This window comes from Oncorhynchus gorbuscha, linkage group LG04 (assembly GCF_021184085.1).
Source record: "Oncorhynchus gorbuscha isolate QuinsamMale2020 ecotype Even-year linkage group LG04, OgorEven_v1.0, whole genome shotgun sequence".
NCBI lineage: Eukaryota > Metazoa > Chordata > Actinopteri > Salmoniformes > Salmonidae > Oncorhynchus > Oncorhynchus gorbuscha.
Genome location: NC_060176.1, coordinates 85,742,163 through 85,764,672, shown reverse-complemented (window position 1 = coordinate 85,764,672; position 22,510 = coordinate 85,742,163). Strand labels below are relative to the sequence as shown.

The 22,510-nt window shown below is 45.8% G+C and overlaps 1 protein-coding gene across 1 annotated transcript in view; it reads right to left on the bottom strand.

Annotated features, from left to right (window-relative positions):
* Nucleotides 1–22,207, bottom strand: part of tars1 (threonyl-tRNA synthetase 1) — a 40,824-nt gene extending 18,617 nt beyond the window's left edge. The window contains exons 1-13 of the mRNA XM_046348251.1: nt 22,036–22,207; nt 20,830–20,901; nt 19,578–19,768; nt 15,799–15,922; nt 13,802–13,923; nt 13,232–13,349; nt 10,329–10,393; nt 10,162–10,240; nt 7,558–7,704; nt 6,315–6,413; nt 1,833–1,999; nt 1,467–1,629; nt 208–345 (exon numbers count right to left, since the gene is read on the bottom strand). Coding sequence (XP_046204207.1) covers nt 208–345; nt 1,467–1,629; nt 1,833–1,999; nt 6,315–6,413; nt 7,558–7,704; nt 10,162–10,240; nt 10,329–10,393; nt 13,232–13,349; nt 13,802–13,923; nt 15,799–15,922; nt 19,578–19,768; nt 20,830–20,901; nt 22,036–22,095 — 1,545 coding nt within the window. The 5' untranslated portion in view covers nt 22,096–22,207. The remainder of the gene's footprint in view (nt 1–207; nt 346–1,466; nt 1,630–1,832; nt 2,000–6,314; nt 6,414–7,557; nt 7,705–10,161; nt 10,241–10,328; nt 10,394–13,231; nt 13,350–13,801; nt 13,924–15,798; nt 15,923–19,577; nt 19,769–20,829; nt 20,902–22,035) is intronic.
* Nucleotides 22,208–22,510: the final 303 nt, after the last annotated feature.

Below are 22,510 nucleotides of genomic sequence, written 5' to 3'. Positions count from 1 at the left end.
ATTAACTTTTATTCTTGCTTACTTTAAGTTATTTTTATATCTTGTGTGTTATTGTTCTCCCTTGTTATTTGTAGTATTACAGCTGTAAGTGGCATTTTACTGTACATGGGCCTGTGACATTGTTTGGTTCGAGCTGTAAGTGGCATTTCACTGTACATGGGCCTGTGACATTGAAACTCAGACTTTATAAAGGGTTTATAACGTTACCTTCTCAGCCTGATCCCAGACCGCAGGCTCTCCCAGGAACTTCTCAGGCCGGGTGGACAGGTTGAGTTTGAAGGAGAAACCAAAACAGTCGTAGACTGTACGCAGGAAGTCCAGACAACCCTTAATCTCCGCCTCAATCTGGAGGTTGAGGAAAAGACAAAACCACACAATTTTCCTTCAGCCTTAGTCAAGGCTTCATGGTGTCTAAAATAGTGTGACAGCTGACATGGTCCACTGGAAGATTATCCCAGGAGGTGAACTCGCTAACTGACCCATGCCGTGTGGCGCTACATGGAGAAGCGGAGTGTGCCTGACCTGCAGGAGGGATAAGGCCTGACCCGCAGGAGGGTTAAGGTCAGTCTGACTGCTCCACAAGTGATTTGGGGGGGGGGTTTTACGATGTATCAAACTCCCTTCGCATACCTGCATACCCTGGCCCAGCCCCGAAAATGCCTACCCTGGCCCAGCCCCCCGAAAATGCCTACCCTGGCCCAGCCCCCTACCCTGGCCCAGCTCCCCGAAAATGCCTACCCTGGCCCAGCCCCCGAAAATGCCTACCCTGGCCCAGCTCCCCGAAAATGCCTACCCTGGCCCAGCCCCCCAAAATGCCTACCCTGGCCCAGCCCCCCATAATGCCTACCCTGGCCCAGCCCCCCATAATGCCTACCCTGGCCCAGCCCCCCATAATGCCTACCCTGGCCCAGCCCCCCATAATGCCTACCCTGGCCCAGCCCCCATAATGCCTACCTGGCCCAGCCCCCCATAATGCCTACCTGGCCCAGCCCCCCATAATGCCTACCTGGCCCAGCCCCCCATAATGCCTACCTGCCTACCTGGCCCAGCCCCCATAATGCCTACCTGGCCCAGCCCCCATAATGCCTACCTGGCCCCAGCCCCCATAATGCCTACCTGGCCCAGTCCCCATAATGCCTACCTGGCCCAGTCCCCATAATGCCTACCTGGCCCAGTCCCCATAATGCCTACCTGGCCCAGTCCCCATAATGCCTACCTGGCCCAGTCCCCATAATGCCTACCTGGCCCAGTCCCCATAATGCCTACCTGGCCCAGTCCCCATAATGCCTACCTGGCCCAGTCCCCATAATGCCTACCTGGCCCAGTCCCCATAATGCCTACCTGGCCCAGTCCCCATAATGCCTACCTGGCCCAGTCCCCATAATGCCTACCTGGCCCAGTCCCCATAATGCCTACCTGGCCCAGTCCCCATAATGCCTACCTGGTCCAGTCCCCATAATGCCTACCTGGTCCATGGTGCAGAAGATGTGGGCATCGTCCTGCTGGAAGCGTCGTACACGGGTCAGCCCAGTCAGAGCGCCAGACAGCTCGTTACGATGCAGCACGCCGAAGTCAGCCATTCGCAGAGGCAGCTCCCTCCAGGACCGCGGTCGGTGGTCAAACATCAGACTAGAAATGTGGGGGGGGGGGGGGGGGGGAGAAGAGTCACCGTGAGAGAAAGAGGCAGGGTGAACCTGAACCAAACTGTGCTGGCGCTTATTCTTCTTCTAAATAGATTGGTAACCAGGGTAATTATGGGTAACCAGGCCAGCTCAGTACAGCATAACTCACCAGTAGCTCAGTAGTATGAAAAGCCCTAAAGCTGTACTCACCAATGTCCTGGGCAGTTCATAGGTTTGAGGGCGAACACCTCCTTCTCCACTTCGAAGGAGAACATGTTGTCGCTGTAGTGCTGCCAGTGGCCTGATGTCTGCCACAGCTTACTGTTATAGATGTTAGGGGTTACCACCTCCTGGAAGCCTCGCTTACGGTACTCAGACTAGAGACAGAGACACTACATGACTAAACGCATGTGGACACCTGCTAGTCCAACATCTTATTACAAAATCCTGGACATTAATATAGAATTGGTCCCCCCTATAACAGCATCCACTCTTCTGCCAAGTCATTAATATGGAGTTGGTCCCCCCTTTGCTGCTATAACAGCCTCCACTCTTCTGCTAAGTCATTAATATGGAGTTGGTCCCCCTCTATAACAGTCTCCACTCTTCTGCTGAGTCATTAATATGGAGTTTGTCCCCCCTATAACAGCATCCACTCTTCTGCCAAGTCATTAATATAGAGTTGGTCCCCCCCTTTGCTGCTATAACAGCCTCCACTCTTCTGCTAAGTCATTAATATAGAGTTGGTCCCCCCCTTGCGTCCATTCAGCCACAACAGCATTAGTGAGGTCGGGCACTGATGTTGGGTGATTAGTCCTGGCTAACGGTCGGCCTTCCAATTCATCCCAAAGGTGTTCGATGGAGTTGAGGTCAGGGTTGTGTGGGCCAGTTAAGTTCTGCCACACTGTTCAACCAACCACTTCTGTATGGACTTCAATTTGTGCATGGGGGCGTTGTCATTCTGAATCAGGAAAGTGCCTTCACCAAATTGTTGCCACAAAGTTTGCAGAATCATCTAGAATATCATTGTATTCTGTAGCGTTAAGATTTTCCTTCACTGGAACTAAGGAGCCTGAACCATAAAACTGCCCCAGACCATTATTCCTCCTCCACCAAACTTTACAGTTGGCACTATGCTTTCGGGCTGGTAGGGTTAAATGCAACACTTTACATGTTGCATTTATGTTATTGTTCAGTACAGATTATTTTCTATATATTTTTTTAATTTAAACTAGGCAAGTCAGTTAGGAACCAATTATTATTTACATTGACAGCCTACACCAGCCAAACACTGAGATGCAGTGCCTTGCGAGAGCCCAGATGTTAGGGGTCTATTCAACGATATTCTTACGGGGGCAGAGATTCTCCACATGCGATTATTCTAGGAACTGTATAAAGAAGCAACACACCAATAAAGCACTTCCCTTAAAAATAAATGTTGCTTAAAGTAATTAGGGAACCAACCGGAGGGCACTCAACCAATTAAAGTCGAGCTGCAACAAAAATACATCATTGAAAAAGGCACTCACGCACCATCATTTATTTAAACTTTTAAAAAGCTTCAAAGGTTATTATGTTAAATTCTGAAACAATAAGAAACTAAGTGTCTCAATAAATAAAGACATGTTAAATCAGGTTCAATTCCAGTCTGAAGGAAGAACGCTTTGAATGGATTTCCCTCAGTCATTAGGTGTTTCTTTGGCCATTTCTAAACGAGTCCTTGAGAGATTGTCCTTTGAATGGATTTCCCTCAGTCATTAGGTGTTTCTTTGGCCATTTCTAAACGAGTCCTTGAGAGAGAGTCCTTTGAATGGATTTCCCTCAGTCATTAGGTGTTTCTTTGGCCATTTCTAAACGAGTCCCTGAGAGAGTCCTTTGAATGAATTGCCCTCAGTCATTAGGTGTTTCTTTGGTCACTTCTAAACAAGTCCTTGAGAGCATCAGAGGAAACAGCAGGTCTGTGTAGCTGAGAACCATAGCTTTCAGGAATGTAACTAAAACCTTTTGTAGCTTAAACCGCTCAAACGCTAGAACCAACTTCATTAGAAGAAAAACACATCACCGTCTCATAGGGGCTAGAAAGCCCCCTATATAAACCACCACAGTGCTTGTTATTTTGGCACGGAACAGCGGATTATTATTCATGTTCAGAAAGGGCCAGTCTGGATTAATAAGTTAAATAGCCCTGGTCCAAAGGTACTGCATCTGGCCACCAGTTATATAGCCCTGGTCCAAAGGTACTGCATCTGGCCACCACCAGTTATATAGCCCTGGTCCAAAGGTACTGCATCTGGCCGCCAGTTATATAGCCCTGGTCCCAAGGTACTGCATCTGGCCACCAGTTATATAGCCCTGGTCCCAAGGTACTGCATCTGGCCACCAGTTATATAGCCCTGGTCCAAAGGTACTGCATCTGGCCACCAGTTATATAGCCCTGGTCCAAAGGTACTGCATCTGGCCACCAGTTATATAGCCCTGGTCCAAAGGTACTGCATCTGGCCACCAGTTATATCGCCCTGGTCCAAAGGTACTGCATCTGGCCACCAGTTATATAGCCCTGGTCCCAAGGTACTGCATCTGGCCACCAGTTATATAGCCCTGGTCCACAGGTACTGCATCTGGCCACCAGTTAAATAGCCCTGGTCCCAAGGTACTGCATCTGGCCACCAGTTATATAGCCCTGGTCCAAAGGTACTGCATCTGGCCACCACCAGTTATATAGCCCTGGTCCAAAGGTACTGCATCTGGCCACCACCAGTTATATAGCCCTGGTCCAAAGGTACTGCATCTGGCCACCACCAGTTATATAGCCCTGGTCCAAAGGTACTCCATCTGGCCACCAGTTATATAGCCCTGGTCCAAAGGTACTGCATCTGGCCACCAGTTATATAGCCCTGGTCCAAAGGTACTGCATCTGGCCACCACCAGTTATATAGCCCTGGTCCAAAGGTACTGCATCTGGCCACCAGTTATATAGCCCTGGTCCCAAGGTACTGCATCTGGCCACCAGTTATATAGCCCTGGTCCAAAGGTACTGCATCTGGCCACCAGTTATATAGCCCTGGTCCAAAGGTACTGCATCTGGCCACCAGTTATATAGCCCTGGTCCAAAGGTACTGCATCTGGCCACCAGTTATATAGCCCTGGTCCAAAGGTACTGCATCTGGCCACCAGTTATATAGCCCTGGTCCCAAGGTACTGCATCTGGCCACCAGTTATATAGCCCTGGTCCACAGGTACTGCATCTGGCCACCAGTTAAATAGCCCTGGTCCCAAGGTACTGCATCTGGCCACCAGTTATATAGCCCTGGTCCAAAGGTACTGCATCTGGCCACCACCAGTTATATAGCCCTGGTCCAAAGGTACTGCATCTGGCCACCACCAGTTATATAGCCCTGGTCCAAAGGTACTCCATCTGGCCACCAGTTATATAGCCCTGGTCCAAAGGTACTGCATCTGGCCACCAGTTATATAGCCCTGGTCCAAAGGTACTGCATCTGGCCACCAGTTATATAGCCCTGGTCCAAAGGTACTGCATCTGGCCACCAGTTATATAGCCCACTGGTCCAAGAGGTACTGCATCTGGCCACCAGTTATATAGCCCTGGTCCAAAGGTTCTGCATCTGGCCATCCAGTTATATAGCCCTGGTCCCAAGGTACTGCATCTGGCCACCAGTTATCATAGCCCTGGTCCAAAGGTACTGGGCATCTGGCCACCAGTTATATAGCCCTGGTCCAAAGGTACTGCATCTGGCCACCAGTTATATAGCCCTGGTCCCAGGGTACTGCATCTGGCCACCAGTTATATAGCCCTGGTCCCAAACAAGGGTACTGCATCTGGCCACCAGTTATATAGCCCTGGTCCAAACTGTACTGCATCTGGCCACCAGTTATATAGCCCTGGTCCAAAGGTACTGCATCTGGCCACCAGTTATATAGCCCTGGTCCAAAGGTACTGCATCTGGCCACCAGTTATATAGCCCTGGTCCAAAGGTACTGCATCTGGCCACCAGTTATATAGCCCTGGTCCCAAGGTACTGCATCTGGCCACCAGTTATATAGCCCTGGTCCAAAGGTACTGCATCTGGCCACCAGTTATATAGCCCTGGTCCAAAGGTACTGCATCTGGCCACCAGTTATATAGCCCTGGTCCAAAGGTACTGCATCTGGCCACCAGTTATATAGCCCAAAGGTACTGCATGGTCCCTGGTCCCAGGGTACTGCATCTGGCCACCAGTTATATAGCCCTGGTCCCAGGGTACTGCATCTGGCCACCAGTTATATAGCCCTGGTCCAAAGGTACTGCATCTGGCCACCAGTTATATAGCCCTGGTCCAAAGGTACTGCATCTGGCCACCAGTTATATAGCCCTGGTCCCAGGGTACTGCATCTGGCCACCAGTTATATAGCCCTGGTCCCAGGGTACTGCATCTGGCCACCAGTTATATAGCCCTGGTCCCAGGGTACTGCATCTGGCCACCAGTTATATAGCCCTGGTCCAAAGGTACTGTTACCACCGCCTGGAAGCCTCACAGTTCTCTATAGGGTTAGATATATACTGTACCTAACCCATAGGGAGAGATACCGTACCTATAGAGATAATTACAGCGCTCACTCTAGGGCTATCAGACATAGAACAGACAAAGTTCCCATTCTACAGGGGCTGCCCATCTTATCGCAATGACTACTCACCCTGATAAAGTCCACCAGACTGTTGTAGATGTAGGATCCTTTAGGTAGGAAGAAACAGCTGCCTGGAGACAGATCATGGAAGAAGAACAGATCCTGTTCCTGTAGGAGAGAGTTGAATGATCAGTGTTACCCTACAGCAGATACTAACCAGGAGGAAATCTGCACCACGTCACTGATCAGTTCCCTGGTCCCAAAGACAGAGGACCCAGTTATTAAGCACAGAGCCACCAGTTATATAGCCCTAACTGTTATTACCCCTGGTACTCCTGCACATAGCCACCCGGTTAGATATATACCCGGTACTCCCTGCACATAGCCACGTTATTACCCGGTACTCCAGCACATAGCCACGTTCCCATTACCCGGTACTCCACTCCTGCACATAGCATTACCCGGTATCCCTGCACATAGCCACGTTATTACCCGGTTACATAGCCACGGGTACTCCTGCACAAGCCACAGCTAGCCTGGTTAGACAGATCCCTGCACATAGCCACAGATCCTGTTCCTGCACATAGCCACGTTATTACCCGGTTCCCTGCACATAGCCAGATACTACATAGCCAGGAGGAAATCCCTGCACATAGCCACGTTATTCCCTACCCCTCTAAAGACAGAGGACCCAGTAATGTTATTACCTGGTACTCCCTGTATATAGCCACGTTATTCCCTACCCCTCTAATATAGCCACGTTATTACCCGGTACTCCCTGCACATAGCCACGTTATTACCCGGTACTCCCTGCACATAGCCACGTTATTACCCGGTACTCCCTGCACATAGCCACGTTATTACCCGGTACTCCCTGCACATAGCCACGTTATTACCCGGTACTCCCTGCACATAGCCACGTTATTACCCGGTACTCCCTGCACATAGCCACGTTATTACCCGGTACTCCCTGCACATAGCCACGTTATTACCCGGTACTTCCTGCACATAGCCACGTTATTACCCGGTACTCCCTGCACATAGCCACGTTATTACCCGGTACTCCCTGCACATAGCCACGTTATTACCCGGTACTCCCTGCACATAGCCACGTTATTACCTGGCACTCCCTGTATATAGCCATATTATTGTTACTAATTGTGCATTTATTCCTTGTGTCATCTTTATTACATTCTTCTCTCTGCATTGTTGGGAAGGGTCTGTAAGTAATCATTTCACTGTTCATCTCCACCTGTTGTTTATAAAGCATTTGACAAATACCATTTGAGTGATTTGAATAACAGTCCCGTACCCGTCCCAGTTTGCGGTGGTCCCTGTTCTTGGCCTCCTCCTGGAAGCGTTCCCACTCCTTTAGCATCTTAGGATCAGGGAAGGAGATGCCGTAGATCCTCTGAAGAGTCTCCATGTCAGCCTTGCCCTCCCAGTAGGTAGAGGAGTTCTGGAGGTTAGAGAAGCAGACTAGAAGAGTTTAAAACACGCTCCATGTCAGCCTTGCCCTCCCAGTAGGTAGAGGAGTTCTGTAGGTTACAGAAGCAGACTAGAAGAGTTTAAAACACGCTCCATGTCAGCCTTGCCCTCCCAGTAGGTAGAGGAGTTCTGGAGGTTAGAGAAGCAGACTAGAAGAGTTTAAAACACGCTCCATGTCAGCCTTGCCCTCCCAGTAGGTAGAGGAGTTCTGGAGGTTAGAGAAGCAGACTAGAAGAGTTTAAAACACGCTCCATGTCAGCCTTGCCCTCCCAGTAGGTAGAGGAGTTCTGGAGGTTAGAGAAGCAGACTAGAAGAGTTTAAAACACGCTCCATGTCAGCCTTGCCCTCCCAGTAGGTAGAGATTATGTGCACAATTTGGTTTTAAGGAACTTAAAAGCTGTAAAAACAATCAACATATTTCTGCTAGTATTTCAGTCCATCTTGGATGAAAGTTAAATACTAACCACGTTTCCATCCACAGTTTTTATGCAAGTCATACCGAATAAATAAAACTAAATTGACAGCTGTGATGGAAAAAGGATATTTGTTTGTTTAACAACCTGTTGAATTTCAGGTTTTCATGTTTGGAAAAATAACGTTCCCAAAGTAAACAGACTTTTGTCAGGACCAGATGCTAGAATATGCATATAATTGACACCTTAGGATAGAAAACACTATAAAGTTTCCAAAACTGTAAAAATACTGTCTGTGAGTATAACTGATATTGCAGGCGAAAGCCTGAGAAAAATCCAAACAGGAAGGGACTCTTATTTAGAAGGCTCTGCGTTCCTATGCGTCCCTATTGAGCAGTGAATGAGATATCAACCAGATTCCTTTTTCTATGGCTTCCCTAATGTGTCTAGTGTCACAATACATAGTTTCAGGCTTTTATTTTGAAAAACGAGCCTGAACGTCAACATTGCTTCAGTGGTCAGCTGGAGTCTCTCAGAGTGTTTGGTGCCTAAGGGACAAATGCGGCCATTTTCTCTCTCTATCCTACTAAGTAGCCACGAGTCCCGGTGGATATATTATCGAATAGATATTTGAAAAACACCTTGAGGATCGATTATAAACAACGTTTGCCATGTTTCTGTCGATATTATGGAGCCAATTTTGGCGTTATCGTGACCGTTATTTCGGCTACAAAAATAATATTTTTGGAAAAAAGGAACATTTGCTTTCTAACTGGGAGTCTCGAGTGAAAACATCCGAAGTTTATCAAAGGTTAACGATTTAATTTGATTGCTTTTCTGATTTTCGTGATCAAGTTTGTTGCTGCTAGCTGGACAAAATGCTATGCTAGGCTATCGATAAACTTACACAAATGCTTGTCTTGCTTTGGCTGTAAAGCATATTTTCAAAATCTGAGATGACAGGGTGATTAACAAAAGGCTAAGCTGTGTTTCAATATATTTCACTTGTGATTTCATGAATATGAATATTTTCTAGTAATATTTATGTCCGTTGCGTTATGCTAATTAGTGTCAGTTGATGATTACGCTCCCGGATCCGGGATGGTAGTAACAAGAGGTTAATAAGGGATCTTTTAGTGTCTAAAATGAATTCTGGGAGAAATGGCGGTAGAAACGCAGTAAACTTGATGGCATGGTGCTCCACTACAACTAGGGAAACCATACAGTTTAAATCTGGCCGAAGGAAACCTGAACTTCAAAAGGTGATATCAACTGAGCCTGGGAGACCACAACAAACAGGAAATGGAATAAAACACGTCAAGGTATCCAGTCTAAGATCAGCATATCAAGGTATCCAGTCTAAGATCAGCATATCAAGGTATCCAGTCTAAGATCAGCATATCAAGGTATCCAGTCTAAGGTCAGCATATCAAGGTATCCAGTCTAAGGTCAGCATATCAAGGTATCCAGTCTAAGGTCAGCATATCAAGGTATCCAGTCTAAGGTCAGCATATCAAGGTATCCAGTCTAAGGTCAGCATATCAAGGTATCCAGTCTAAGGTCAGCATATCAAGGTATCCAGTCTAAGGTCAGCATATCAAGGTATCCAGTCTAAGGTCAGCATATCAAGGTATCCAGTCTAAGGTCAGCATATCAAGGTATCCAGTCTAAGGTCAGCATATCAAGGTATCCAGTCTAAGGTCAGCATATCAAGGTATCCAGTCTAAGATCAGTATATCCCAGGCATCTTTTTCAGCACTCTCATAACTGGGAAAGGAGCCGATTCAGGTTATTGTAAAACAGGATATGTTTATATGAGACAACATCAAGACCGAATACTTGAATCCCGAATAATACCGGGATGTTGGGGTGTAAATGTGGCCATGGAAACCTTAGAGTGGTAGGACATGTAAAACTGGGACGACTTCAGAGAACCATCAAGAGAATTAAAGATCATTCAAAAGAAACTAAATAGAAGAATGAAAACATAGCGGAGACAAAAACTGAAGCTTTACCTTGTGGATCTTCAGAGCCTTGATCTTTCCAGTGTGTCGGACATGGGGTCCTCGGCACAGGTCAATCAGCGGACCACACCTAGTCAGCACAGACAGGATAAATACACAGGGAATCTGGATCGGCCCAAACACCCATTCCAGAATGACCGGGTCGGGATGCAGCTCACCTGTACACAGTAGTGGTTGGGGTGGTCACTTTCTCATTCAGGATCCGGCACTTAAATTTGTTGTACTGCAGAGGAGAGAGATGTTCAGATCAGTCTTGGAACAGCAGAAATACATCACACTACATATGACAGAGACCAGACATGAAGAGAGAGGACAGAGAGAGAGAGACCAAGAGACCAGACAGAATATTGCAAAGCAAAATGATTTATTACAATGTATATTATATATATATATATATATAGTGTTGCTTTGGCAATATTGATAATGTTTTTCATGCCAATAAAGCAGCTTGCATTTCAATTTGAGACAGGGAGAGACAGTAACATGGCACTACCATACAGGTTCTCAAATTACAATTCCACTGGCTTCTCCAATTATAGTGAATGAACTACAGGACAAAATACAAACCCTTCAACCCAAAAAGGCCTGTGATGTTTATTGTATCCTGAATGAAATATACAGACAAATTTCTATTGGCTATACTAAAACTAACATCATCCTTCACTCTGACATCTTGGTTCCAAATATTGGGGAAGGACTGATCACCCAAATCCACAAAAGTGGAGACAAATTTGACCCCAATAATAACTGTGGGATATGCGTCAACAGCAGCCTTGGGAAAATCCTCTGCATTATTATTAACAGCAGACTCGTACATTTCCTCAGTGAACACAATGTACAGAACAAATATCAAATTGTCTTTTTACCAAATTACCGTACGTCAGACCACGTATTCACCCTGCACACCCTAATTGACAAACAAACCAAAACAAAGTCTTCTCATGCTTTGTTCAATTCAAAAAAGCTTTAGACTCAATTTAGCTGGAGGGTCTCTTATACAAATTGATGGAAAGTGGTGTTGGGGGGGGGGGGGGGGCTATGAGATTCTAAAATCAAATTACACAAACAAGTGTATAGTTAAAATTCACAACGAAAAAATATATTTCCACAGGGCCATGGGGTGAGACAGGGATGCAGCTTAAGCCCCACCCTCTTCAACCTACAAACATACAAATTCGCAAGGGCATTAGAACATTTACATTTAAGTCATTTAGCTGACGCTCTTATCCAGAGCGACTTACAAATTGGTGCATTCACCTTATGACATACAGTGGAACAGTCACTTTACAATAGTGCATCTAAATCTTAAAGGGGGGTGAGAGGGATTACTTATCCTATCCTATCCTAGAACAGTCTGCAGTGTCTGGCTAAAGATACTTGAATCAGTTATAGAACTGATAGAGGAAAATATAGTTTAGATGATCAATTATGTATACTTTAATGATTAGAACCATTCATGCTAATACTATTATGTTATGATTTGAAAAGTATGGGTTCTTAATTGTACTGTTACTGAAAATGTAAGCAGAAATTAATTGTGTCTGTGTCTCCTGGGAAAGTTTTAAAGCAGAGATAAGATAGTACTTCAAACAGATAAGAATGTGTTGGTTGGATTCCATTAGCAGAGAGAAGTATATCCTTTAGGCAGGTTGGAATGTAGTTTATGAGGGGAGTGAAACTATCTCCAGGACCGTATACTACGCCATTGTAAGACTGGGAGAGGGGGTGTAACTGATGACGTCATTTTATGTCTTCTTCAGATTTAAAATGTAATGTTCTTTGTATTTTGGGTCAGTACTCATCAAGAATAAATGCTGAACTTGTTTTTTAAGACTGGTCTCTTGCTAATTCATGCAAATGATAAACTTACAACTTATCATGAATTAGAAATGAGTGCGAATTTAATTGGTTTTGGCAATAAAACATAAGGGAATTTAAAATTCCTCTATCAAGAACCCATTGCCCTTTATGGTTGTGAGGTCTGGGGTCCGCTCACCAACTAAGAATTCACAAAATGGGACAAACACCAAATGAAGACTAAGCTGAATTCTGCAAAAATACCCTCTGTGTACAACGTAGAACACCAAATAATGCATGCAGAGCAGAATTAGGCAGATACCCACTTCTGGATTTTGATAATAAAAGAGCCATTAAATTCTACAACCACCTAAAAGGAAGCGATTCCGAAACCTTCCATAACAAAGCCATCACCTACAGAGAGATGAACCTGGAGAAGAGTCCCCTAAGCAAGCTGGTCCTGGGGCTCTGTTCACAAACGGCACATAGCCTGTCTTCGCTTGAGAGCCAGGTCTGACTACGGCAGCCTTTCTCAATAGCAAGGCTATGCTCACTGAGTCCAAGTTGCATCCCAGGACTACCTGACATGATGACTCCTTGCTGTCCCCAGTCCACCTGGCCATGCTGCTGCTCCAGTTTCAACTGTTCTGCCTTACTATTATTTGACCATGTTGGTCATTTATGAACATTTGAACATCTTGGCCATGTTCTGTTATAATCTCCACCCGGCACAGCCAGAAGAGGACTGGCCACCCCACATAACCTAGGAAGAAACCTAGAGGAACCAGGCTTTGGCCTTTCTAGGGAGTGGGGGCTCTGTTTTAAAACTGCCCACAAAATGAGGTGGAAACTGAGCTGCACTTCCTAACCTCCTGCCAAATGTATGACCATATTAGACACATACATTTCCCCTCAGATTACACAGATCCACAAAGAATTATAAAACAAACCAGACTTTGAAAAATTCCCATATCTACTGGGTTAAATAACAGTGTGTGACATCACAGCAGCTAGAGTTGTGACCTGTTGCCACAAGAAAAGGGCAACCAGTGAAGAACAAACGCCATTGTAAATACAACCCATATTTTTGCTTATTTATTTTCCCTTTTGTACTTTTAACCATTCGCACATATGACATTTGAAATGTATTCATTATTTGTAACTTGTGAGTGTAATGTTTACTTTTAAACAGTATTGTTTATTTTCTAGTTTTCTAGAAATGTAAACATGTTTCCCAATAAAGCCCCTTGAGAGAGAGATCTACCTTGAACATCTCCAGGAGAGTCTCCTTCTTGATCTCCAGCCTCTCGAAGGGCTGCTTCTCCTTGATGATCTTCTTACACAAGTTCTCCAAGCAGGGGAAGTCATTACTGGACACCCCCCTGGAGAGGTGGAAGAGTGGAGGAGGTGGGGAAGGAGGCGACAGAGGAAGAGACTGAGTGAGTACAGGGATGGAAGAAAAGGAGTGCTGGCTGGCAGAGAGAACGAGTGGTAGACTTGGGGGGCTTCCGTCCCCAGAGTTCGTAAACGCTTTCAAAGCCAACTGGCATCAACATAACCTGAGTGAAGAGTCAGTTCCGTCAATTGAGGACGCTACATTTAAATTGGATTTCTAGGAATTCGTTTTCTATTAATTGAGTATCCTGAATTGACCCAAACACTCAACTTAGATGATGAAAGTACATTGGGATTGGGTGAACATCCAGTGTTTAGATGATTGTAACATTCTTCCTGTTGCGCTCACGCTTTCTACTCATTCCCTCTCAGCCAGCTAGACCAATTACACAAGTCTTTACCCAGCTGAAACTGGCCAATGAGACGAGGCGTTACTCACTCCTGGTCCAGGAACATGTCGTAGTAGAAGCCGTTCTCAATGGGCGGACCGTAACACAAGCAGCCTCCGTAGACCCTCTCCATTGCCTCACCCATTATGTGGGCACTGGAGTGCCAGTACACCTGACGCGAGGGAAAGAGAGTGGGGAGGATGGGGGGGAAAGAGTGGGGAGGGGAAAGAGAGTGGGGAGGATGGCGGGGAGGGGAAAGAGAGTGGGGAGGATGGCGGGGGGGAAAGAGAGTGGGGAGGATGGCGGGGGGGAAAGAGGAGGGGAGGGGAAAGGAGGGGGAGGGGAAAGAGAGTGGGGAGGATGGCGGGGGGGAGAGTGGGGAGGATGGCGGGGAGGGGAAAGAGAGTGGGGAGGATGGCGGGGGGGAAAGAGAGTGGGGAGGGGAAAGAGAGTGGGGGGGGAAAGAGAGTGGGGAGGATGGCGGGGGGGGAAAGAGAGTGGGGAGGATGGCGGGGAGGGGAAAGAGAGTGGGGAGGATGGAGAATGGCGGGGGGGGGGGGGGGGGGGGGATGGGGGGGGGGAGGGGGAGGATGGCGGGGGGGGGGGGAGGATGGCGGGGAGGGGGAAAGAGAGTGGGGAGGGGAAAGAGAGTGGGGAGGATGGCGGGGAGGGGAAAGAGAGTGGGGAGGATGGCGGGAGGGGAAAGAGAGGGGGAGGATGGCGGGGGGGAGAATGGCGGGGGGATGGCAGGGGGGGGAGGGGGAGGATGGCAGGGGGGGAGTGGGGAGGATGGCGGGGGGGAAAGAGAGTGGGGAGGATGGCGGGGGGGAAAGAGAGTGGGGAGGATGGCGGGGGGGAAAGAGAGTGGGGAGGATGGCGGGGGGAAAGAGAGTGGGGAGGATGGCGGGGGGGAAAGAGAGTGGGGAGGATGGCGGGGGGGAAAGAGAGTGGGGAGGATGGCGGGGGAAAGAGAGTGGGGAGGATGGCGGGGGGGGGGTCATTTGGTTTCAAAGTTCCACTGTGAAGGACTTAAAACAGTTCATGTCATTATTTGCCAATAAACAAACTTGGCTCTAACTATATACTGTTTATAATCTCACAGTTAAACAGCACTAGCTAGGTTAGCTCAGTTAAAAAGCACTAGCTAGGTTAGCACAGTTAAAAAGCACTAGCTAGGTTAGCACAGTTAAAAAGCACTAGCTAGGTTAGCACAGTTAAAAAGCACTAGCTAGGTTAGCACAGTTAAAAAGCACTAGCTAGGTTAGCTCAGTTAAAAAGCACTAGCTAGGTTAGCTCAGTTAAAAAGCACTAGCTAGGTTAGCTCAGTTAAAAAGCACTAGCTAGGTTAGCTCAGTTAAAAAGCACTAGCTAGGTTAGCTCAGTTAAAAAGCACTAGCTAGGTTAGCTCAGTTAAAAAGCACTAGCTAGGTTAGCTCAGTTAAAAAGCACTAGCTAGGTTAGCTCAGTTAAAAAGCACTAGCTAGGTTAGCTCAGTTAAAAAGCACTAGATAGGTTAGCTCAGTTAAAAAGCACTAGCTAGGTTAGCACAGTTAAAAAGCACTAGCTAGGTTAGCACAGTTAAAAAGCACTAGCTAGGTTAGCTCAGTTAAAAAACACTAGCTAGGTTAGCTCAGTTAAAAAGCACTAGCTAGGTTAGCTCAGTTAAAAAGCACTAGCTAGGTTAGCTCAGTTAAAAAGCACTAGCTAGGTTAGCTCAGTTAAAAAGCACTAGCTAGGTTAGCTCAGTTAAAAAGCACTAGCTAGGTTAGCTCAGTTAAAAAGCACTAACTAGGTTAGCTCAGTTAAAAAGCACTAGCTAGGTTAGCTCAGTTAAAAAGCACTAGCTAGGTTAGCTCAGTTAAAAAGCACTAGCTAGGTTAGCTCAGTTAAAAAACACTAGCTAGGTTAGCTAAATTAGTGTCTTTATCTAGAAGGTTACATCCAAATAGCATTATTTTACAGACTTAAGGCCAGTTTCCCAGACATAGATTAAACTCAGGAGAAACTGTCCCTGTAAGTCTTTAAAAGACCTGGAGGTTGTACTTACAGCTTTAGCCTCGTCGTCATCAAACTTGAGTAGCTGCAGACTGCAGTTTTCCTCTAGAGGTCGGTCCAGGTCCCACACAGAGCTGTTCACCTTAGCTATCACTGTGGCGTCAGCTAGACCCTGACTATGAGAGAGTGAGACACACACATTATAAAGTTATAACTATTCAAATTAATCTGTTATAATAGAGGCCTGTCCAGGTTGTCTGCAAGAGCCTAAATATAGGGATAGCTGTGTTATTACAGAGTCATCATTAGAATACAGCGATAGCTGTGTTATTACAGAGTCATCATTAGAATACAGCGATAGCTGTGTTATTACAGAGTCATCATACAACAGTTTGAACAGAAATGCAATGGTTCATTGGATCAGTCTAAAACTTTGCACATGCACTGCTGCCATCTAGTGGCCTAATTTGATTAATCTAAATTGTGACGTGATATTAGGAAGGCTTAAATTCTTGTTAATCTAGTGAAATAATACCATGTGTTTGATGACACATGCTGCTGAAAATGACTCCCATCTGCTTGAACCAATGGTACACATGCTGCTCTTCCTCCTCCGTTCTTCCCCCCCTCTGCTCTTCCTCCTCCGTTCTTCCCCCCCCTCTGCTCTTCCTCCTCCGTTCTTCCCCCCCTCTGCTCAGTGTACACATGCTGCTCTTCCTCCTCCGTTCTTCCCCTCCGTCTGCTCCGTGTACACATGCTGCTCTTCCTCCTCCGTTCTTCCCCCTCTGCTCCGTGTACACATGCTGCTCTTCCTCCTCCGTTCTTCCCCCCCTCTGCTCTTCCTCCTCCGTTCTTCCCCCCTCTGCTCAGTGTACACATGCTGCTCTTCCTCCTCCGTTCTTCCCCCCTCTGCTCCGTGTACAGATGCTGCTCTTCCTCCTCCGTTCTTCCCCCCTCAGCTCCGTGTACAGATGCAGCTCTTCCTTCAGATAAGCATCCATCACAACTGGTTTAATTTGCAAATATCTCTCGTTCACTTTCGCTTGTAAATGTCCACACTCACCGAAGATGACAAGGAAGCTACTAGCTATTGTTCTATACCTTTATAAAACTGGATTTGCCTCTTTGCATATAGTTTGTTTTCACTCATTAGCATTTTGCTAAGAATGTGTGATTTCTCTATTAAGTTTGTGTGATTTCTCTATTAAGTTTGTGCAAATTTTGTTAGCATTCTTACAATAGAATGCACACTTTTGCAATCCTTGTGTGCCATGCCGGTAAAACCATAAATCCCAGGATGAGAAGAACGGTATGAACATCCGAGTACCACCCATCCTACTGAATAGCATACCAGGCCAGTCACCACACCCTAATATTTTCCCACAATATATCAAAATGAACTTTTACCAGTTGAATGTAGACAAACAAATTATTTTTCTATTATCAACAACTCTGCACATTTCTGGGGTTTAAACAAAATATGCAAATGAGTTGGGTAATAAAGTACGTTGAGTAATGTCGCGTAACGGATTACAGATAGAAGCAGGCTACCTGGCCTGCACGCAAATGTAGAAATGTGTCCATTTGGGATGTCTGTTAAGACAATCAAATACTCACCACCACTAATGAACTGTATTGTATTCTTCACCTCAAATCAACATCGAATGACAAGTTGGTGGTCCTTCTGTAGCTCAGTTGGTAGAGCATGGCGCTTGTAACGCCAGGGTAGTGGGTTCGATCCCCGGGACCACCCATATGTAGAATGTATGCACACATGACTGTAAGTCGCTTTGGATAAAAGAGTCTGCTAAATGGCATATATTATTATTATTATATTACAAGTTACTCAGTTACTCGAAAAATTGTTCGAGCTCTCTCCGATTTTGATAACCACCGATACCGCCGAGGCTCATAAAATGCCTGATTCGTGTGTTATCCCTTGTGGAAATACAACGGTTTCTGTCCAGAGCTCACTGGTGCCTGAGGGGCCAGAACAGTTGGTACAATGCTGCAAGTTTGTTGGCCAGATTTATTTTTGGGCTATTTTATGTGGGCTATTTTACCTAGTTGGCAATAGAACAAAAGCACGTTATAATGTAAATGTTCATATGAAAATCATTACACGGAGATCGGTAGAAATGTACTTACATTTCCCTCACTAACTTTAAACATCAGCTATCTGAGCAGCTAACCGATCGCTGCAGCTGTACAGTCTATCTGTAAATAGGCCACCCAATCTACCTCATCCCCATATTGTTCTTATTCACTTTTCTGCTCTTTTGCACACCAGTATCACTACTTACACACCATCTGCTCATCTCTCACTCCAGTGTTAATCTGCTCAATTGTAATCACTTTGCTACTAGTTATTGCCTCACCTCCCTAATCTTACTACATCTGCACACACTGTATATAGATGTTTCTATTGTGTTATTGACTGTATGCTTGTTTATTCCATGTGTAACTCTGTGTTGTTGTTTGTGTCGCACTGCTTTGCTTTATCTTGGCCAGGTCTCAGTTGTAAATGAGAACTTGTTATCAACTAGCCTACCTGGTTAAATAAAGGTGTTCTCAACTAGCCGACCTGGTTAAATAAAGGTGACATAAAAAAAATAAACAATTGTAAATTGGCACTGCACATTTAAAAGGTTGCAGACCCTGGGTTTAGCCTGTTACCGGCAACTTCAGGAGCTTAACAGAATCGGCGAAAGCCAGCTGGTGAAAGATTATTTCATCAAACAGTGTGCTTAAAGCATTAGACAAGCTCAGTGCATATAGACAATTTTATTAAAACACATTCATTCATTAAAATGTTTTAGCAGGATGTTCCAAATACCTGTATTGCAAGAATCAAGTTTAATTTTTTGTTCTCGTCACCTTGGCTCCTCCTGCCACTCACAGACAGACCCCAAGCCCCTCCTCCTCCTGCCACTCACAGACAGACCCCAAGCCCCTCCTCCTCCTGCCACTCACAGACAGACCCCAAGCCCCCCTCCTCCTGCCACTCACAGACAGACCCCAAGCCCCTCCTCCTCCTGCCACTCACAGACAGACCCCAAGCCCCTCCTCCTCCTGCCACTCACAGACAGACCCCAAGCCCCTCCTCCTCCTGCCACTCACAGACAGACCCCAAGCCCCTCCTCCTCCTGCCACTCACAGACAGACCCCAAGCCCCTCCTCCTCCTGCCACTCACAGACAGACCCCAAGCCCCTCCTCCTCCTGCCACTCACAGACAGACCCCAAGCCCCTCCTCCTCCTGCCACTCACAGACAGACCCCAAGCCCCTCCTCCTCCTGCCACTCACAGACAGACCCCAAGCCCCTCCTCCTCCTGCCACTCACAGACAGACCCCAAGCCCCCCTCCTCCTGCCACTCAGGAAGAATAAATATCACTTCCTCTCTGACAGCAAGCCGTTTCAACTCTCTTTATGCAGTTGAGGTTTGAACCAACAGAGTCAGTGGATGTGCATGGATCTGGTTAAATTTGTATCAAAAAAGGGCATTTTGATATAGACTTGAAAACCAGATCAACGATTGCAAAAATCCAGGTAAACTATTTTGATAAAATAATGACATTAGTTATGGGTCTTATGGTTGTGGAAAGCTTATATTTATACTAGGTATGAATACAAGCACTCCATTCATTGGACTATTGGAAATGCAATGTCTTGATCTTTACATTGTGCAACAAAATGTATTTAGAACTTTTCAAAAATCAAAGATGTATCAAAAACAGCCCATAGGTTTGTAAAAAAAAATCTAGATATAATTTTTAGGCCACATAGCCCTGCCCTATGGTAGGGTTAAGGTAGGTAAGGGGACTGTCTCACCTGATGCCAGCAGCCACCTGGTAGGGTGTGGTCTTCCAGGACTCAGCCTCCACCACCTTCCCATCTGGCAGAGTCACCTTGATGGATTTACTGTCCTTCTCTGCCCTCTCTGCCATCAGAGCATCATGCTCCTCCTTCAGTTTAGTGTACAGGGACAGACGCTCCTCCATGTACCCGGGAGGAGGGGACAGCTAGAGGGGGAAGAATGAAGAGTGAGTCTGGTGAACAGAGAGAGATGCTCCACTATCCACAGGAGAGGAATGGAGAGAAATTGTCTTGCTGCTTTTTGTTCTATGTTGCTCTGTCTGTATGCTATGTCTTGCTTGTCCTATGTTGCTATGTCTATGGTGCTATTGTCTATATTGTAATTGTTTTTAATAACCTGCCCAGGGACTGCGGTTGAAAATTAGCCGGCTGGCTAAAACCGGCACTTTTACTGAAACGTTGATTAATGTGCACTGTCCCTGTAAAAATAAAATAAACTAAACTAAAACAGATAGAGGGGGAGAGTGAGAATGGACAGGGGGGGTGGAGAGACTAAGTATTGAACAGACAGCTGGAGGGGAAAGGAGAGAGGTGAGAGTGTGTAAGTAGTGAACAGACAGCTGGAGGGGAAAGGAGAGAGGTGAGAGTGTAAGTAGTGAACAGACAGCTGGAGGGGAAAGGAGAGAGGTGAGAGTAAGTAGTGAACAGACAGCTGGAGGGGAAAGGAGAGAGGTGAGAGTGTAAGTAGTGAACAGACAGCTGGAGGGGAAAGGAGAGAGGTGAGAGTAAGTAGTGAACAGACAGCTGGAGGGGAAAGGAGAGAGGTGAGAGTGTAAGTAGTGAACAGACAGCTGGAGGGGAAAGGAGAGAGGTGAGAGTAAGTAGTGAACAGACAGCTGGAGGGGAAAGGAGAGAGGTGAGAGTGTAAGTAGTGAACAGACAGCTGGAGGGGAAAGGAGAGAGGTGAGAGTGTAAGTAGTGAACAGACGGCTGGAGGGGAAAGGAGAGAGAGCTAAGTAGTGAACAGACAGCTAGATGGGGAAGGAGAGAGAGCTAAGTAGTGAACAGACAGCTAGATAGATGGGATAGGAGAGTGGTGAGAGTGTGTAAGTAGTGAACAGACAGCTAGATAGATGGGATAGGAGAGTAGTCTTCAGCTGTGTGTACCAAGACAGCCCTTCAATCTACTGTGGAGGGGACCACTAGAGGGAGGAAAGACGGACAAAAAGAGATTGAGACAGTGACTGCAATCTACTCCGCCACTTACCTCCGTCTTTCCACCAGCGTCTCCGGCTGCAACCTTCTTCTTCTTCTTCTCTCCATCTTTGGCTCCTCCTCCCTGAACAGAAGTCAGATAATGGGTGTGGTTAGCTCCTTAATAAAACACTGACCATTAGTCATAACTAACCATTTTTAAAACACCTTTATTTAGCCAGGTAGGCCAGTTGAGAACAAGTTCTCATTTACAACTGCGACCTGGCCAAGATAAAGCAAAAAAAATATTTAAAAAGCAAAGCAGTGCGACAGAAACAGAGTATTTAACTACATTGTCTAGGCCACACAGAGCAGCCAAACCTGCTGTGCAAACAAGTTTGAGACTGTTGTTGACACGACTAGTTAGGACGACGAACACAGCCTCAAACTGTAGGCGGCATCCTACCAAAGGTACGTTCATTATGAACGAGGCGTTGAGGAACTCCGACTACAACGATTAGCCAAAGGTCAAAACGCAAACATTTCAATCATGAAATGTCCACTTTGCACATGTGTTTGTCCTTTAGTTGCGTATCTTTCTTTGCATAAATCTCTTTCAATAACCGTTAATCAAATATAACCACCGCCGGGTTTGCTCATTGCTGTTGCTCTAAAACCGCAACTCTGCGCATGTGCTCATTTAATTCAATAAGGCGAATCGGTAGTGGTATTTGATCAACGTTTATTGAATAACTGTTTCAGCAAACAAAAAGGCACGCAACAAGAGGACAAACATAGGTACAAGGTGGGCATTTCGTAATTATAATATATTAAGTTGATGTTGTAGGAGCTGGAGACCACAATGTTAGTGAACTTCATCAGAAACTTATTTCACCAAGACGCCTTCGTCCAACAACTTAGCTATGTGTAACAGATGAGTCCTAATCAAGGAATAAACATATAACACATGGCATATAGGGCATCAATACAGAAAACGATGCAATAATAGTAGAAAAATAACATTCACACGGGAGACAGTACACTACTATAGCTAGCTACTGTAACTAAAGCTACAATAAAAAGCCTATAGCTAGCTAATTTGAAGAGTATTAAATAGTTAAGTGGAATGTTTAAGACAAGGAATATCCTTTGAAAAGCTGTGATTATATATTGAGGAGAAAAGCCCTTGCTTTACTCATACATATATGATAGCAAGCTAACAGTTAGCTATCTAGTTAGCTTAGCTTCAGGTCAACAATGCTGACAGCTGCCACGCTACCTTTTTCCCGTCGTCAACTTTCAACTCCTCCATTTTCTCCGCCATGCTCTTTTCCGCCATTATACGAATACTATACCGGTAAATATATTGTTTCAATTGTGTTAAGTGAATCAGTTCAGCCAGCTCACCGGCAAGATCGTGTCCCGGATATTGCGTCACTAACTGATGCAATCGTTGCTGATTTGATTGACAGCAGCGTTGAGCCAATTATGTCTCGCGTCGTGGGTTTGTGGCTGTCGTCAGTAGTTAACCACAGTAAAAGTCAAACACCCCGCCTATTTCTACCATTTCGCTTCTCTAAAATCTAATTTCTTAATCTAACCACACTGCTAACATTATGCCTAGACCGAACCTTTAATGAAGACCAAAAGACCAATTTTTACCATAAATTCCATTTGACTTTGTAGCTGTGGTAACTAATGGAAACAGTTTGTGGTTGCAGTAATATTATGCTGTGGTAGAGAGAATGTAAAAA